This window comes from Mesoplodon bidens, assembly GCF_964165515.1.
Source record: "Mesoplodon bidens genome assembly, chromosome: 7".
Lineage (NCBI taxonomy): Eukaryota > Metazoa > Chordata > Mammalia > Artiodactyla > Ziphiidae > Mesoplodon > Mesoplodon bidens.
This window is the reverse complement of record NC_138164.1, coordinates 114,326,107-114,344,198: the sequence shown is the minus strand read 5'-3', so window position 1 is coordinate 114,344,198 and position 18,092 is coordinate 114,326,107. Positions and strand designations below refer to the sequence as shown.

General features: G+C 60.4%; 2 protein-coding genes across 14 annotated transcripts in view; both read right to left on the bottom strand.

The window, feature by feature from the left end:
* Positions 1-721: 721 nt before the first annotated feature.
* Positions 722-1,867, bottom strand: PHLDA2 (pleckstrin homology like domain family A member 2). Its single transcript, XM_081240783.1, has 2 exons — positions 1,383-1,867; positions 722-1,111 (listed from the first exon to the last, which is right to left on the bottom strand). The coding sequence occupies exon 1, from the start codon at positions 1,787-1,789 to the stop codon at positions 1,394-1,396; it is 396 nt and encodes a 131-aa protein (XP_081096909.1). The 5' UTR covers positions 1,790-1,867; the 3' UTR covers positions 722-1,111; positions 1,383-1,393.
* Positions 1,868-16,537: 14,670 nt separating this feature from the next.
* The window catches only part of NAP1L4 (nucleosome assembly protein 1 like 4), a 112,336-nt gene continuing 110,781 nt past the window's right edge, over positions 16,538-18,092 (bottom strand). For all 13 annotated transcript variants that reach the window (XM_081241211.1, XM_081241208.1, XM_081241216.1 and 10 more), the window contains one exon: positions 16,538-17,596. In XM_081241211.1, coding sequence (XP_081097337.1) covers positions 17,558-17,596 — 39 coding nt within the window. In that variant the 3' untranslated portion in view covers positions 16,538-17,557. The remainder of the gene's footprint in view (positions 17,597-18,092) is intronic.

The following is an 18,092-nucleotide window of genomic DNA, read 5'->3' as shown; positions in this document are numbered from 1 at the left end:
AGGCTTCTTCATCACCCACAGCCCTTCCGGGTGGAGGGGCACACCTCCCCTCCGGAGCCCGGGGGTTTGGGGCAACCCTGGACACACAGGGTCCCAGCGGGCAGTAAGGGCAGAAGCTGCCCGCTTGTCAGGACCTCAGGCCTCCCCATCCTGATGTCACATCCTGGGCCACTCGGAGGCCTCAGCCTCCTGCCACGCCGGCAGAAATGGTGCAGGCCTGTCTCCCGTTGGCCCAGAAGCACTGCCCACCTTGCTGGCCCCGCACGTCAGGCACTGGCCGGCAGCGTGGGGTTAAGAGGAGTGCGGCCGGTGGGCAGCCAGAGGCCTGAAGGCTTCCTTTCAGGGGACTGGGCGGGTGGGCGGGAGGGGGCAGCTAGGGTTGGGTACCCCACCGAGGGCCGAGGGCCGGAGCAGCTCAGACGGGGGAGGCATGATGACCTCACAGGGGCATTTTGTGAGTGGCTTCCGGGAGCACGCCGGGGGGGGGGGGCCCTGCCCTCCCCATTCCACACCCGGGAGCGGAAGTCAGGGCCACCCCAGGGCACTTCCCCGCCTCCAGCAACGGTGCGGCCAGGGTCCGGCGGGTAACAGTGTTCATTCAAAGAGCATTCATTTCCTTGCCCTTCGGACACCTGGGGTGGCCGCTCCCCCCAACCAACACACACTGAATGAAGGGGCCACCCACTCGCCTCCCGTAGGAAGCTCACTGCACCACACCGGCTGGTAGAAAAGAGAACAAGTCAGATAGTTTATTTGGAATGGACACATTGATTATATATATATATATACACATATATATACACATATGTATATATATATACACACATATATATATATATACACATATATATATGTATATATATTAAGACAGATGGTTTTAACACAAATACCATCAAAATAAATACATAGATAGTCCAATAATTTAATGCACCCGCACAGCGGGGGCGAGGCTCCGCAGAGGGTCCTTCTCTGCCGGGCAGGGACGCAGCCCCGGCCTTTGTCCTCGCCGTGGTCAGTGGCTGGGCGCCGCCGGGGCTCTGCCGCTCCGGGCATTTCCTGAGCTCCTGCCGGCGCGGCCCGCGTCCGGCCCGACTCGTCCAGTGTGTGGCTCCTGTGGGGAGAGGGGGGAGGTTCAGGGAGCTGTGCCCGAGCCCGGTGGTTGAGCGAGCCGGGGTCCGGCCGGTGGGTCTCCCGAGGCCCGGACACGGAAGGGGCAAGCGACGGCTCCTGCCGCGAGCTCCAGCCGCGCCGCGTTGGCGAGGCCCCCAGTCCCCTCTCGACAGCGTTCCCTAGACGGGACAGGACCTCCCCCCGACGTCCGAGGTCGACATCCTCCTCCCCGAGGACCGCGTCCGGCGGGCGGGCGGGCGGGCGGCACTCACCGCGTCGGCGCTCAGGGCGCGCGGGCCGTCACGGCCTCGGGCTGCCCGACGGGCGCGGCGCGCTCCTGGCGGCTGCGGAAGTCCTGCAGAGCGCGGCGGTTCTGGAAGTCGATGAGCGCCAGTGTGATGGCCGCGTTCCAGCAGCTCTCGCCCGCGCAGCGGAAGTCGATCTCTTTGCGGTCGGTGGTGACGATGGTGAAATAGACGTACTTGCCCGTGCGTTCCACGCAGTCCACCTTGAGGATGGAGTGGAAGCGCAGCTCCTTGGGGCGCGCGCCGGGGCCGGTGGGGAACAGGCTCAGGCAGTCAGGGGTGAGCACGCCGCGCTTCTTCTTCCACAGCTGGAACAGGCTGTCGCTGCGCTTCTCCAGCTCGCCCTCGCGCAACACCTCCCCGGGGGTCTTCATGTCGGCCGGGTGCAGCTGGCAGAGGCAAAAGCGCTCCGGCGGTGGCGGCCTCTGCAATGCACCCAGGCGTCCCGGCGCCGTCTTTATAGCGGCCCCGCCCCGCGCGCTCGGTCCGGCCCGCCCCGGGCACGCCCCCTCTAGGCCACGCCCCGTACCCCCTTCCTGGGCCCAGCCCACCCCGGTGCCCCCATGGCCACCCCGGGGCTGCGCGCCGCATCCCCACCCCGGGTCGCCGAGGTCGCCCCCTTTCCCCTTGTCTGCAGCCCGAGCCCCACTTCCCCGCTCCCCCGGCGCCCCAGCCCGCGGCCCCGTGGGGCGACTCAATGGCCCCCACCCCGCCCCGGACGCCGGCCCCACGGAGGAATGCGCTGCAGCCTGCCCTGCTCGCGGTGACTCACAGCCGGGGAGCCGCGGGAAGCGCCCGCGGCCGGGGACGGCCCGGGGCGCGGTGACGGCGGGGCCCAGACCCCCACCCTCCAGGCGCCCCGACACCCAGCCCTGCCGCTCCTGGGGCAGATGCTGTCGCGGCCCCAGTTCCTCCCACGCCCCCGGGGAGACCCTTCGGTGGCCCTGCCCCAGCCGGCCTTATCTCTCATCTTGCCACCCGCCGGCTGGCGCGCCTGGGACGACCTGCCCTCTTCCCCCCGGGTCGTCGGGCCGACCGGGAGAGCAGGTGTTCTGAACTTCAGTTTTCTCTTCTGTAAAATGGGGGACAATGACACTTGTTGGATTAGGCAACCCACGGAAAATGCTAGAACAGCTCCCCTTAGTGTTCAGTAAGTGTGAGGGCCGCTCCAGCTCCCTTCCCAGGGGCCTATCCTGCTCCCTGGGCCCTCCTGGAGGCCGTACGTGGGGGGAGGGAGGACGCACCGGCGGACCCGCCAGAGGTACTGGGAGCCGAGGGGGCGCGGAGCGCGCTGGTGCGGGGGGCGCAGAGGGGGCTTCGGCCTGGGCCGGGGCGGGGGCGGCTGAGTCACGCCCTGCCAGCAGGACAAGTCTTTTTATTTACCCTCTTCCTTTAAAGGGTTTAGCAGGAAGTGATCGCTGGCTCCTCCAGGGTTTCGGGGTGGGGTGGGGAGCCGGCAGAAGGGAATCTTCGGGGGCCCCAGCCGCTCCGGGGCCAGCACCTTCCAACACCCCGCCGGGCTGTGACCTGGGCAGGTGGTGCAAAGCAAGGGGAGCAAGGAGGGCACTAGTCCGTTGGGGCTGGGAGAGCCACGCCCCCTCCTGGTGCAAGATGGAAACGCAGGTACCCTGGTTCAAAAAGTATTAATGATATTTTCAGGACTGTGAAGGCAGAGCATAAAGCCAATGTGGGACCTCCTGGGTGCAGGCCCGTCAGGCCGGCCGTGGAGCCAACCCTGCCCCACCTGCCCCCGCTCTGCGGCCTTGGGCAAGTCCCAACCCTGGCCCTTCAGGGTCACCGTGAGGAATAAGGTGCACCGCTGGCTCAGATGAGTGGCTTGGGCCAGGCCTGTGCGGATGGACACACCCACCTGTGCATCCAGGGCACCTGTCAGGGGTGTGGCAGAGGGCAGAGGGGTGCCCAGGACTCTGGCCTGCGGGAGGGAGCACAGGACAAGCATAGGGATGCTGGTCAGCGTTGGGGGGAGGGGCGGAGCTGGAATCGGCAGGCCCGTGGGGTGGCAGGCCAGAGGGTGAAGGGAGCATAGGGTGGGTGGGTGGGGAGACAGATCTCCCCTCAAGACAACACAGGGCAGACTTATAAGGGGGTGAGCTCCCCATCACTACAGGCATCCCAGCAGAGCTGGTAAAGGGGATTCCAGCATCAGGCAAGGTGAGACTGCTGACCCGCCTTCCCGCAGGCTGTCTGTCCTGAGGGGGCCCTGGGCTGCCAGGGCCACGGGAGAGGCAGGCCAGGGGCCAGGCTGCTGCCTCTAGGAAGCTACTGTGAGCCCCCTGGGTGTCCAGCGCTCTGCCGGGACCCCTCCGAGGCCCACCAGCCCATTTCCCCCACCCGGGGGCCAGTCATTGGAACCTCAGGGCCAGGCAAACCACAGACACTTGGCACTGCTTAAGCACCTACTGTGTGCCTGTAGGCCTGGCTGGTGCTAGGACCCCGAGGAGAGGGGAGAAGCCCTGCCTGCCCTGGGGAGTACAGGGTTGGGGGTGGGCAAGAGGACAGCTTGGAGGTCTCCATGGGGAGGGCGGGGTGCCACACGGGGATTCCCAAGGAGCCCAGGTGAGCGAGGCCCAAGGTGGGCATTCTTCCAGCCCCATTTCACAGACGTGGTAGCGGAGGCCCCAGGGAGGGCGGGGCAAGAGAGACAGCAAGGGATGTGAGAGGCCTTGAAAAACAGGTGAAGCTAGGTGAGCTGCACTTCGCCATGCCCACCCAGCACTCCTCTCTTTGTCCCCAATGGCCAGGCCTTTCTGGGGAGAGTCAGTCGGTGACCAGTGACCTGGGGGGGGTGGTCTGACAGGTGGGCGTCCGCAGGAGCTGGGAAAGCAGGTCACAGGGGATGGGGAGCCCACTGCCACTCTCCCCGGAGGATGGGGATGGGCTGGTGGGAATCCCCCACCCCAGGCAGCTTCACCACCAACGGCCCCTGCCCCGGGGGGCCTGGAAACCCCTCCAGCCAGAGGCCCGTGGGCCGCCTGCAGCTGCCTGGCCAAACCAGCAGGAACCCAGAGCAAGGAGGGGACCCTGTCCCCATCCCTGAAGCAGGCCCGTCTGAGGGTCCCTCTGGAACATGAGGAGGAAGCAAAGCGCTGACCTTGCAACCCCAGTGAGGATCTTTCGGGGGGGACACCCCTGAGCCATTTAACAGCTAGGAGCCCGGAGGACCCACCAGGCTGGCTTCCTGCAGGGGACCGAGGCCCCCGGTGCGGATGTGGGCTGCACCCATAGCAAGCTGCGGCCCATCAGGGGGCCAGGCCAGGTTGCTGCTGGGGAGGGAGGAGCCCCAGCCTGAGGGTCAGGGGCCTGGCACCCTCAGGGAGGCCCGTGTGGGCCCTGCTTTCTTCCTCAGGGTCACCCCATGAGGCGGGGGCCGCTGGGTTGCTTTCTGGGTGTTTGCAAGGAACGGGTGGGGCTTCTCAGAGAAGTTAAGTGGCTCAGCAGAGGTCAACCAGCCTGCCAGTAGGATTCAAATTCATCCTATTGCATCCGGAGCCTGGGGGCAGGAACTAGCCTCTGCCTGAGGGGCTGAGCAGGTTCTGGGCTGGGGATGTTTGGTGGCTGCTTCTCAGACGGGGAGGGGCCAGCGCGGGGCCTTGCCTGAGACAGTGGCGTCAGAGAGTGTAGGTCCAAGCCAAGTTTACTAATATTTATGCAAGGGCCGCATCCGGGATTCACGCGGAGCTTGAGGGGACCCCACCTACCCCACTCCCCCCCTCCCACCAGGCAGACAAGAGACTGGTCCCAAGACATCCGGCTGGGGACACCTGTCATCCCTTCCAGCTGGGTGAGGATGTCAAAACTCTCCGAGTGAGGTCACTTCCCCAGCGGTGACGAGGCCCGGCCCTCCAGGCTCCGGCCCAACCAGCCTGGCGAAAGGAAGATGAGGAAGAAGGAAGATGAGGAAGCCGTGCATCACAGCAGCCCCTGTGCCTGGGGCTCAATACCATGCTCTTCCTGTGGGGGGCAGTGCTCAGGGACAGCCCTGAGGACTGGTTCCCTGCTCCCCTGCCTGGAAGAACCGCCCCGCCTTGCCTCTTCCAGGAAGCCTTCTGGGATTGCCGGGGCACACCCTCGGGCCTGCTTCCACCAACCACGTGACTGCCAGGACTTGGAGTTCCATTGCCTGCTCCATGCAAGCCTGGGGAGGGACGTGGGGGAGGCCCCAGATGCCTGGAGTTACAGCACCTGAGAAGTGACCTGATGTCACCTGACCTGAGCCCAACATAGCCCATTGGCCGTGGCCTGTGACTCAGGCCTGCCCTCAGTCCCTCTCCCCAAAGCTGCAGCCTGGGAAAAGTGAGAGGCCCAAGGGCGGGAGGCAGGCGGCCTGTCCCCACCTGGTTTCAGGCTCTCACTGTCAGCCTGGCCTTGGTCTCTCAGGTTCGTCCCTCTGTCTGGCTCCCTGAGCCCCTAAGCTGGAGTGCGACAGGCAGGCCCCACCTCACAAGGCGCTGGGGATCGAATGAGAAACAGTGACACACCACCCAGAGCGCCTTTCCCCTCCTTGGGTCCTGGCAAGCGCCCATTCATCCCTCAGTACCCTGCTCAGAAGTCACTACCAGCTCCTAAAATGCAGTGACAATGTCTTAGTCTTTGGGACCCTCAGGGCCCAGCCCAGGCACTCGCGAAGTGTTTTTGGCAATGAGTGGACCTAAAAAGCATCTACCTCCCTGTCCAAGAGACCCAGCTCTCTGCTCAGAGCAACTGATGTTGGTGGAGACTGTTTGTCTCTGAAACCAGAACACCTTGGGGCGGGGTGGGGGCGTCTGGTGGCGGGGACAGGGCCAGGCTGGTCCAGGCCTGGGGGAGCTGAGAGGAGGGGCCTCTCCCATCGTCACAGAATGTGGAGGGGGTAGGGGAGCCAGCTGTCATTCCTGTCACTCAGCAGAGACTGCCCAGGGCCTGGTTCATGGGGACAAGGGAACTTTCTGGAATCTCGGATGAATGTATGAACAAAATACAGGAAAGGGGGGAGGGCGAGTGGGCAAGGCATGGCCGCCACCCTCTGGACGGTGCTCAGCCCTTGCAGCCGCCTGGGCTGCGTCATCACAGGACAGATAGGACATCTTGCTCCCGCCCACCCTGACCCCAGAGTCTGTGCAGCAGGTCTGGGGTGGGACCCTGTCATGTGTATTTTATTTTTCTCTTTTTGGTCATGTGTATTTTATTTTTTTCTTAGAAGATTTATTTATTTATTTATTTAGGCCGTGCTGCGCAGCATGCGGGATCTTAGTTCCCCAACCAGGGATCGAACCGGCATCCCCTGCAGTGGAAGCACGGAGTCTTAACCACTGGACCGCCAGGGAAGTCCCTGTCATGTGTATTGTAATCAAGTTCTTTACTACTTTAAACATTTACCAAAATAGTTACCAATTGCTGACATAAAAAGTAAAAAATGGCTGAAATGATTTCAAAGTTCTGAGCGCTCCTCTCTCACGACCCCACCTCAGGTCCATCCACTCTTGCTTGATGCGGTTAAGTGACCTCTGATCCTTTTTATTGGGTTGGCCAAAGTGTTCGTTCTTTTCCGTAAGGTGGCTCTAGTAGCGCTTCGTTGTCTTTAACTGCATTCGAAACAATTTTGTTAGGTTGTATTGTGACAGCTATCGTATCAGCGTGCATTAAAAAAACTTATCAAAATTGGTGAATTTTTCTGTAGCCACTTTAATACTGAAGATGGAAGAAAAACATTTTCTGCATATTATGCTTTATTATTTCAAGAAAGGTAAAAACGCAACTGAAAGGCATAAAATGATTTGTGCGATGTATGGAGACGGTGCTGTGACTGATCGAATGTGTCAGAAGTGGTCTGTGAAGTTTTGTGCTGGAGATTTCCCACTGGACGATGCTCCACGGTCAGGTAGACCAGTTGAAGTTGAGAGCGATCAAATCGAGACATTAATTTAGAACAAATCAATGTTATACCACGCGGGAGATAGCCGACATACTCAAAATATGCCGACATACTCAAAATATCCAAATCAAGCGCTGAAAATCATTTGCACCAGGTTGGTTATGTGAATCACTTTGATGTTTGGGTTCCGCATAAGTTAAGTGAAGAAAACCTTCTTGACCATATTTCCGCATGCAATTCTCTACATAAACGTAACGAGAACGTTCGTAACGAGAACGTTCCGTTTTTAAAACAAGTTGTGACGGGTGATGAAAAGTGGATACTGTACAATAACGTGGAACGGAAAAGATGGTGGGGCAAGCGAAATGAACCACCACCAACCACACCAAAGGCTGGTCTTCATTCAAAGAAGGTGATGTTGTATATATGGTGGGAGTGGAAGGGAGTCCTCTATTATGAGCTCCTTGCAGAATGTCAAATGATTAATTCCAACAAGTACTGCTCTCAGTTGATGAAAAGTGTCCAAGAAGTTCTGATTTATCCGCTTTATTCACCAGACATTGCACCTTCGGATTTCCATTTATTTCGGTCTTGACAAAATTCCCTTAATGGAAAAAATTTCAATTCATTGGAAGACTGTAAAAGGCACCTGGAATAGTTCTTTGCTCAAAAAGATAAAAAGTTTTGGGAAGATGGAATTATGAAGTTGCCTGAAAAACGGAAGAAGGTAATGGAACGAAACGGTGAACATGTTGTTCAATAAAGTTCTTGGTGAAAATGAAACATGTGTTTTTACTTAAAAACCAAAGGAACATTTTGGCCAACCCAATAAAAAATGCATGGCATTTCCTCAAAAAATTAAGAATAGCATTATCATGTGATCCAGCAATTCCACTTCCAGGTCTGTCTCCAGAAGAAGCAAGCAGAGACTTGAAGAGATGGTTGCACACCCGTGTTCACAGCAGCCAAAGGTGGAAGCACGTGCCCGTCCATGGATGAATGGATACACAAAACGTGGTCCATGTACACAATGGAGTATTACTCAGCCTTAAAAAGGAAGGAAATCGTGACACAGGCTACAATGTGGATGAGACTTGGGGACATTATGCTCAGTGAAATAAGCCAGACACAGAAGGAGAAATTCTGTCTGATTCCACTCACACGAGGTCCCTGGAGTCATCAAATCCATAGAGACAGGAAGCAGGACGTTGGGGGCCAGGAGTTGGGGGAGGGGAGAGGAGTGAGTGTTTCATGGGGACAGAGTGTCAGTTTGGGAAGGTGGAAAGTTCTGGAGACGGATGGTGGGGATGGCTGTACAATATCGTGAATGAACTTAATGCCACTGAGCTGGCTAAGCTGCTAGAAATGGTTAAGATGCTAAATTGTATGTAATGTGTATTCTAGCACAACTTAGAAAATGTGACTATCCATGTCTGCACAGGCACGAGCTTGCATTTTTAATCTGTCTGATAGAAAGGGAGACAGGTCTTGTTTTCTTCTAGGTCGTGGGTGTCCCCCATGAGTCCACCTCCCTTCCGCCGGCCACACTCTGTCATCTAATCACCTCCTATGCTGGGCCTCAGGCTGCAGTTCCCGTGAGCAATGTTGCCGGAGTGTCTGTGCACCGCTGACCATACCCATATGTGCAGCGTTTCACCAGGACAGCTGGGAGGACACAAATTGCTGAGTTAAACATGTCACAACTCTGACAAGATTGCCTGCCAACCAATTTACAGCCCTCCTGGCAGTCAGGGTGCCCGTTTCCCCAAAGCTGGCCGAACAATGGATGCTCTGTATTACCAATTGTGGCCCAAACTGGGGTCCGGTCTCCACAGGCATTTCTCTGAGCCCCACGTGTCTGCTGTCTCTGCTCTTCACATGCTTGTGTCTGTCTGAAAAGCTTCTGTAGGGGGTGACGGTGGCCCTCCCCCAACAGATGTGTCCGTCTTCATCCCAGAGCCTGTGAATGTGACCTTATACAGTAAAAGAGTGAATAGGGTCCCACTCACATGAGGTCTCCAGAGTTGTCATTCACAGAGACAGGAAGTAGACAGTGGGGGCTGGGGGAGGGGAGGGGTGTGAGTGTTTAACGGGGACAGAGCGTCAGTTTGGGAAGATGGAGAGTTCTGGAGTGGATGGAGGGGATGACCTTATATGGCAAAAGATGTGATTCATGACCTTGAGGAGTTGCTCCTGGATTATCGAGGAGCCTGAAGGCCAGCACACGTGTCCTCATCAGAGACACAGGAGAAGAGGAAGCCACGTGACAACAGAGAAGCTGGTGGGACGTGGCCACAGCCCAGAGATACCTGGAGCCCCAGAAGCTGGAAGGGGCAGGAGGACCCTTCCCGAGAGCCGCTGGAGGGAGCGTGGCCCTGCCAACACCTTCATTTTGGATTTCTGGCCTCCAGAACCGTAAAAGTGTAAGTTTCTGTTTGTTTTAAGCCACCCAGCTTGTGGTCAGTTGTTACAGCAGCCCCAGGACACTGATACAGCCCCCAGGGAGTCTGGTGCTGAGCCTGCCCCGCCCTCCCATCCACACCTTCTCACCCTCCCCTGGGCCTGCAGCCCAGTCTGATGGCAGATGGGGACAAGAGTGATGGGGTCGTTAGCTGACCACGGGTGGTGAGGTCCAGGCTTCCCAGGGACCACCGGTGAGCTCTGAGCTGGGTTTTCAAGGATGAGTAGGAGTTCTCCACATCACCTGGTTTCCCCAGGCACAGACAAGGAGACGGAGCTCCTCTGATGTCTGGAAATCCAGATGGAAGTACTTCCTGGCCAGGAGGGGAGCCAGAGGCCAGGAGAGCAGGTTTGGGATGTTCAGAGGGGCCTGAGCCCGTGGGACCTGGCCAGGGGGTCCCCTCGGCCCCTCCTCTGGGGAGAGACTGTGCTTTCTTTGGACAATCAGCCCCTCACCAGGCACTGCAGTCTCGGGGCTGGTCTCTGCCCGTGGCCCCTCCCATCCACCAGCCCCATCCTGGCCCCCCACCCATGAGCTGCTGAGGGGCCGGGCGTCCTGGCCCAGGGTCTCCAGCCCCCCTACACACCACCCCAGGTATCTCATGCTCTCAACAGTGTCCCCTTGTGCCTCTCACTTTGCAGGCCAGAGGCCGGGCACTGTCTTCCCTGCTGCCTGCAGTCCACCCTCCCGCTTCTGTACCACCACCCGCCCGCCGGCGCAGCTTCTGTGGCAGCCTCCAGCCCGGCCGCCTGTGGCCATCTGCACGAGTGTTCTGGGGCTGCTATAACAAATGACCACACACTGTGAAGAACACAGGTCTACCACCTTCCAGTTCTGGAGATCAGATAGGCTGTGCTGAAAGCCTGAGAAAAGACCCCGGCCCAGCCCCTTCCTGAGCCCCTTCCTCAGGTCCAGGCTCCTCCCATCCTCCTTGGGAGCCCCACAGCCCTGCCCTGTGGCGGGACCCCAAGGACCGGGCCTGGGGGTGCCTCTCACGGTTCCCTCCCCCACTTCCACTGCAGAGCTGGGAAAGGTGACCTCTCCAAGTCACAGATGGTCACAGCCTGGGGGGCTGGGCCCCATCCTCTGCTTGGTTCTCCTCCTTCTCAGGAGGTCAGGGTCCTGGTTCCTGGGAGGGCAGTTCCAGGAGCTTTGCTGTGACCTTCCAGCCCCCTGCCAAAAACGGGGCCAAGGCAGAAGAGCCCAGACAACGCTGGCCCAGTGCCTGCCCGTCCCCCGAGACGCATGCTCCGGGCTCGCTGAGGCCCAGAGCTCCCAACTGGCAGGCACTGGGGAGGTGGCGTGGGCAGCCCTGTCTGTGCCCAGGGTCGGAGTACGAGGGCGGTTCTGGCCTCACGCGCCGGGCTTCCTCTCCCGTATCCCCAGGGTGGCAAGTGATGGTTCTCCTCACAGCCCAGAGGCATGAGCTGGGGAGGCCGAGGCTTGGTGGACACCCCCAGACTTGCAGAGGGGCCCTGGAGAAAGCCCTCGGCCCGAGCGGGAAAAGCCCGCAGAGGGCGTGTCTGTGGGGTCCCCTGCCCCTGTCCTCCTGGGCCTGGGCAAGGTCCACAGACCCCACGAGCCCGGAGCCCAGCTGGGCCGGGCCAGGCCAGGCCTGTTAGGTTGCCATAGAAAGTCACATCCGGCCACCGCCCTGGAGCTGAGTCTGCGTGGCCAGACTGGCTGGGTGGTGACACCTCGGGGCAGGCAGGGGCTCCACCCAGGCATACCAACGTGACTTGTCCTCGGGGTGTGTCCAAGCCTCACCCCCCTGGCGGCCTGAGGAGGCAGGGCTGAAGGGGGTCTCCAGGGTCAGCGCCCAGTGGGAATCCACAGAGGGTCCCGGGCTCCGAGGCTGTGAGAAGGATCCCAGGCAAACAAGGTGCCCGGAGAAGCACACCAAGTTCAGAGGGACCGAAAGCTCAGCCAGGGCCGGGGAGGGGTCCTGGAGGTCCTGCTGTCGAGAGCCTGAATGGCTGGGTTTGAGGTCTTGGGCTCCCGCCCCCCACGGGGCTCTGCCCTCTGAGCTTGGGGCTGGGAGGACGTGTCCGCCTCCACAGGAAGGAAGCTGCTCGGAAGGACTGGGAAGCAGGGGCCGGAAGTCCAGGTGCGGCTGCGCCGGGCAGGCCGTTGGCAGGGAGCCGGGGGCACCCACACTTGGGACACTGCCCTCCAGCAGGGCCCCAGCCCCGGAGACGGCCCCTGCTGCAACCAGGGGCTGGGCTGGCGGCCAGGGGCTCCCTCAGGGTGCAGCTGGAGGTGGCCCCTCTCCCACCGGGCCTCTGCAGCCCACCCAGCGTTGCCCGGCCCACTGGGCTCTCAGAGGCGGGGCGGGGGGGTGCTGGGAGGTGTGGAGGAGACAGTCTGAGCAGAGGGCAGGTCAGAGGTCAGGAGCACTACCAAGACAGCCCAGCTGCCCACCTCTGGGGCAAGGCTTGAAGGGAACCCCACCCCACCCCCCACGGCCCCCGCAAAAGCGCTTAGGGAGCAGAAGCCCAGCTTGGCCCGTGACAGCCTGGGCTTAAAGAAGGGAGCCCTTGGGCTTCCCTGGTGGCACAGCGGTTAAGAATCTGCCTGCCAATGCAGGGGACACGGGTTCGAGCCCTGGTCCGGGAAGATCCCACATGCCACGGAGCAACTAAGCCTGTGTGCCACAACTACTGAGCTCACATGCCACAACTACTGAAGCCTGCGCGCCTAGAGCCCGTGCTCCACAACAAGAGAAGCCACCGCAATGAGAAGCCTGTGCACAAGAGTGGTCTCTGCTCGCTGCAACTAGAGAAAAGCCCTCGCAGCAACCAAGACCCAAGACAGCCAAAAATAAATACATAAATAAATTTTTTAAAAAAGAAGGGAGTCCTTGGGCCTGGGGGGACTGTGGGCCCCTGGAAGGGGGGGTCGGGTCTCTGCTTGGCCCCTGCTCCACCAAGTGGGAGCCATGGACCAGCAGAGCAGGCTGGCCGCCGGGGGCAGAGGGGCCTGGGAGGCTTTGTCGCCACCCCAGGCCCTAGGTGCCACAACTCCCAACTCCTAAAGGGGAAAACCAGAGTTTTAAGTGGAATCTCCCCAACTTGTGGGGCTTTTGAAAAATCAGCCACACTAAAGTACAATTTACATACGTACAACCAAACGTCCCCATGTGAGGGGCTTTGATGAGTTTGACAAGCAAACACACAACCCAGATGGCGCCCTGGGCAGCCCCAGGCCCGCCCCCAGGCAGCCGTGGTCACCGTGCAGTCTGGAAAGTTTGGAAGTCAGATACGTCGTCGAAGGCCCCGCTCAGGTGATGCTTTTGAGAGCCCCGTGTTGCTGGGCTCCTGTGGCCAAGGATTAGTCCACGTGGGGTACAGACACTGCTGCCGCCCCACCTTTAGGCAGGGAGCCCCTGCTCCCCAGGGCCGGGGCACAGGGCCACACGCTGCCCGGAAGTGAGGATGCCGAGGCTGGCAGAGGGGGGAACTCAGAACGGCAGCTGGGCCCGGAGTCGGTCCCTGGTTTTTGGGGGTTTTTTAAAATAAATGTATTCATGTTTGGCTGCGTTGGGTCTTCGTTGCTGTGCGCAGGCTTTCTCTAGTTGCGGCGAGCAGGGGCTACTCTTCATTGCGGTGCGTGGGCTTACTGCGGTGGCTTCTCTTGTTGTGGAGCACGGGCTCTAGGCGCGTGGGCTCAGCAGCTGTGCCACGAGGGCTCAGTAGTTGTGGTTCACGGGCTCTAGAGTGCAGGCTCAGTAGCTGTGGCACACGGGCTTAGTTGATCTGTGGCATGTGGGATCTTCCTGGACCAGGGCTCGAACCCGTGTCCCCCGCGTTGGCAGGCGGGTTCTTAACCACTGCGCCGCCAGGGAAGTCCCGGCTCTTTGGTTTTGAGCGTGTGTGACAGATGAGACCCAGGCCCTGTGGGAGAGGCACCGAACCAGGCCCTGCGGCCTGCGACAGAACCAGGGTGGCCTGGGGTGACTAACCCAGGGAGGGGGGCGGGCAGGGGTGGCAGAGGCCACGGGAGGGGAGGTGGCCCCTCACGAGCATCGTGACGGCCAGGCCCAGAGGGGGCCCCAAAGCAGAGCTGGGGAGGCCTGGTCATCAAAGCCCTCCCCAGCTTGCGGCAGTCCAGAGGCTCAGTGGGGACGGAGGCCAAGCAGGCAGGCAGTGCTGCAGTCCCGTGGCGACAGCAGCCTGGGCCCCAGGAAGCTGCAGCTCCCAGGCAGAGCCGGCCACCAGGAGTGCCACCCTCCCGCTGCCTCCAGGCTGACGGCTCCGGGCAAACCTACTGGACGCTCCGTGACCTTCCAGCACAAGTGGCAAGGACTGACGGAGCCCTGGAGCCTGTGAGCGCCCAGGGTGAGACAGGGCGCTCCGAGGCGCTGGAGGGTCCAACAGGAGGGTGCGTGGCTGTGGGGTCAGAGCCACAGCGCACGGCTGGGGAGGGCACGGCCTCAGGGCTTCGTGCTGCAGCCTTACCACCAAGTGTACCCAGAACAGCCGAGTGGCAGCCTGAGGCCCCAGCGCCCCGGGCGAGCGTGGCCCCCTCGCCCACCCTTCTCACCACGGGGGAAATAAACCCGGTGCCACAATGTGAACAATCTAAACATCCCTCCCTTTGCCCCCATTTACACTGGTCTGATGTAAAACCACTGGGTCTGGTCACTACGTCACATGGCTCCCCACAGAGGACGCAGAAAGGGGTCCACCAAAGCCTGGTGTTCCCCCAAGCACACAGCTCCTCTGACTGGGAACCCACACGCAGCCGTGTCCACGAAGGTGTGCACGCGCGTCCAGGTGCGCTCACCGTACAGGGTCTGCTCCTCTCAGCACATCCCAGAGGACGTTCCCCATTGGCAGGCAGGTGCCCTTGTCCTCTGTGGCCACAAAGCCCACTGTGGGCGTGGGACGTTTTGTTTTAAATATTTATTTGGCTGTGCCGGGATCTTTTTACTTAGTCGCAGCACGCGGGATCCTTAGCGGTGGTGTGTGGGCTTCTCTAGCTGGGGTGCGCGGGATCTTAGTCCCCGGACCAGGGATTGAACCGGCATCCCCTGCATTGCAAGGTGGTTTCTTTTTTTTTTAGATATTGGGGGCAGGAGTTTTTTTTCATTAATTATTTTTGCTGTGTTGGGTCTTCGTTTCTGTGCGAGGGCTTTCTCTAGCTGTGGCAAGCGGGGGCCACTCTTCATCGCGGTGCGCGGGTCTCTCACTATCGCGGCCTCTCTTGTTGCGGAGCACAGGCTCGGAAGTTGTGGCTCACGGGCCTAGTTGCTCCGCGGCATGTGGGATCCTCCCAGACCAGGGCTCGAACCTGTGTCCCCTGCCATTAGCAGGCAGATTCTCAACCACTGCGCCACCAGGGAAGCCCGCAAGGTGGATTCTTAACCACTGGACCACCAGAGAAGTCCCTGGGTGCGGGACCTGACTCATCGTGTCTCCCGGGGGTGAGGGAGGGCCTCCCACACCCCCTGGCCATTTCAAACCGCGGCGGCACCTACTGTCCACCCGCTCGCAAAGGGGTGACACGCGCCTCCTCTCCTGAAGCGCCACAGACTGCTGGGCGGAGGCCCCAACAGTCTCCTCAGGCTCTCGTCACACCACCTGCCAAACCCTCACTGCCCCTGACCGATCGGCGAGAAGACAGCCAGCCTCTCACCTGACTCGCCAGCACCCTGCATGTGCCTGAGGGCAGGGTCACTGCTCTGGGCATGAACTCGGCGCCGCCACCCGTTGCTTACGGTCAGGAGAGGGACAGGCGGCCAGAGGGAGCAGGTGCTCCCAGCACTAAACTGTCCCCGCTCTCCCCCTGCAAGTTACCTGTGCACGTCACTTTGTGCAACGGTGTCTGACCCCATAGGTACTTGTCAGCTCCGCTGTCCTAAATGTGGTCACTCTGAGGGCCCGGGGTCAGCAGGAATGGTAGCTCTGCTCAAGGTGGGGTGGGGGCCCGAGGGGGGCTGGGTGGGGGGCGTGCAGGCCTCCAAGCGCCCTCCAAGGATGGGGTTTTTGTTGCGTGTCTGCAGGAGCGAGGCCCCCCTGGCGCCCCCGTCTCTTCTCGGTGGCCGTTGGGGCAGGCCCGGGAGAGGCTCACCACCGCCCGCCTCTGGGGGGTCTGGACCCGGCCGGCCTGGGGGGATCAGGAGTGGACAACGTTCTGGCTCTACTACGGTCGTCTTTGACACCCCGAAAGCACGTTTCTTGCTAAGCCTTGCTTGGCCCTTCTCGTGGCCCCCGGTGCGCTCTCTCTGGCCGCTCCCGGGAGAAGCCAGCCCCGCCGGCAGGAGGCACCGGGCGAGCTGGGCACTGGCTCCTGTGCTGCATGCGGGTCAGGCCGATCCCCAGATGGGCAGCTGGAGCGAGAGCCCGGGCACCAGGTGTCTCCCCGCTAACGAAGGGAAGCAGGGAGGGCACAAGCACCAGAAAAGCACCAGCGAGAAGACACACCCAATGTGGCCATGGCGCAGCAAGTGTCCCTCCTGGAACCTTCTCATCGGAAAGGCCCAGCCCCGCACACGCGGAGAAACGACTCTCTGCTGGGGGGAGGAGCAGACACTCTCTCGGGGCAGCAGAGGGCCCACCCAGGGACCCCCACCCCGACGGTGAAATGGGCCTGCAGCCCTAACTCAAGATGGGCTTTAAAGCCTCAAAATTAAAACAGAAGACCAGGAGACGGGAAGTCCTGGACCTGCCCACGCCCGGGGCTCCAGAAACCCGGTCCGGGAGATTGCGCAACCATATCCGAGCCCCACCCGCCCCAAGTGCCCCAACCCGCCAGGCCTCCTGCAATGAAGACACACACAGCACTGGGTTCGCAGTTCACAACTTTAATAGAATATTCTAACTAGTCTGTACAAATTGAAAACACTGTATTCAGTTACAAATGTATCATAAGTAAGGCTGAGCACTCTACAGCCGGGCCACAGCGTGGATGCCCCTGGGGCCAGAGGTCACACACTCCACACCCACATTCCAGCCAAGAACGGGTCGCTCGGAACCCAGGGCTTTTAAGACAAGGTGAATGTGAGGCTGAGAAATGGGAGCTACCGAGAAAGCAAGACATTTTACACACTACGTGGGAAAGCTGTATTTTCCTGCCCGAGCCCCTCCCCGTGAAGCCTGGCAAACCCTGGCTCTGCCCATAGCCCCACCCCCGTCCTCAGCGCCAATCGTGGTCCGTGCGTCCCGAGAACCAGCCCTGGCCCACGGCTGGCAGGAGGGAGGGCCTTCTTCCATGCGGGTGGACCACCAACTCTTGCTTGGGGCACCGGGTCTCTGGTGCCCACAGGGTCTCATAAACTCGAAGGACAGCTCATGTCCCAAGCCCTCACAAGTGTGAGAAAGAAATAAATACGAGATGAACCACAAAAGCTCGCGCCTCAGGCTCAGCGGGCGCCGCAACCCTCACCCCAGCCCCGAAGGAAATAAAACCCAAGAGCAAGCAGGATGAGACATGGCGCCGACCCCGCAGCTCCCCAGGGACACCTGGGAACTGCGTGTGGGCTTCTTCCAACAGGAATCCCGTCTGACGGCGGGAGGGGTGAACTGGCTCTACACACCCTGGAACTGCACCCTGGACACGTGACCCCAGCGTCAAGTGATACACCCCCCCGCCCCTAGGCCCTCCCCTAGGCAGGGCTGGGCGGGCCCACTGAGCCACACCCAAGGCCGTAGAGGGTGCTGGAATTAAACCTCCTGTTTCTGAAATGCAGCTGAGTTGCCACTGTACAGGTTAAGCAAAATAATAAAGTAAAAGGAGAAGTGAAAGTGAAAATCATGCACTTGAAAACAAGTTAGGCGTAAGCACGTGTCCACACGAGTGAGCGGCGCCTCACTGCTGCTTGCACTCCGAGGGCTGGCTGGCCTCCTTCTGTCAACGAGAGAGAACAAGACTTGTAGAGAACCGAGCAATTCCATCAACCGGGCATCTCCAACCAACAACGAAAACAAAGACTCAAGTATTCACTCGCTCTTACTGAAAACATGGCCACTACAAATATACTTTAAAAATAGTAACAGATAAGCAGCTAACTTCCCAGAAACAAGGTCACAGCGGGGCTGCCTCTTTCTGTATAAAGACATGCTAATTCTCAGCAGGAGGGTCTCGGGGTGAGGGAGGTCCTCGGGTGGCAGACAGTAATTAAACACAGAGCAGTGCCCTGGTCCCAAAGCTGGCAGGCGCCTCAGCTCTGGGGTGAGCACGCGGGGAACAGCGCTGGCTCCCCTCCATCCCCGAGGTGAACAAGGCTCCCGGCGCTGCCTGGAGCACACCTGCCCCCAGGCCGGGGCCTGAAGCAAAGCCTCTCCTGCACTGGCCTGTGGCGCCCCGACAAAGGACGAGAGGCCACTAAGAACTCCACAGCCAG

Coding starts and splice junctions, on each gene's coding strand:
- PHLDA2 (XM_081240783.1), bottom strand. CDS start 1,789: ATGAAGACCCCCGGGGAGGTGTTGCGCGAGGGCGAGCTGGAGAAGCGC.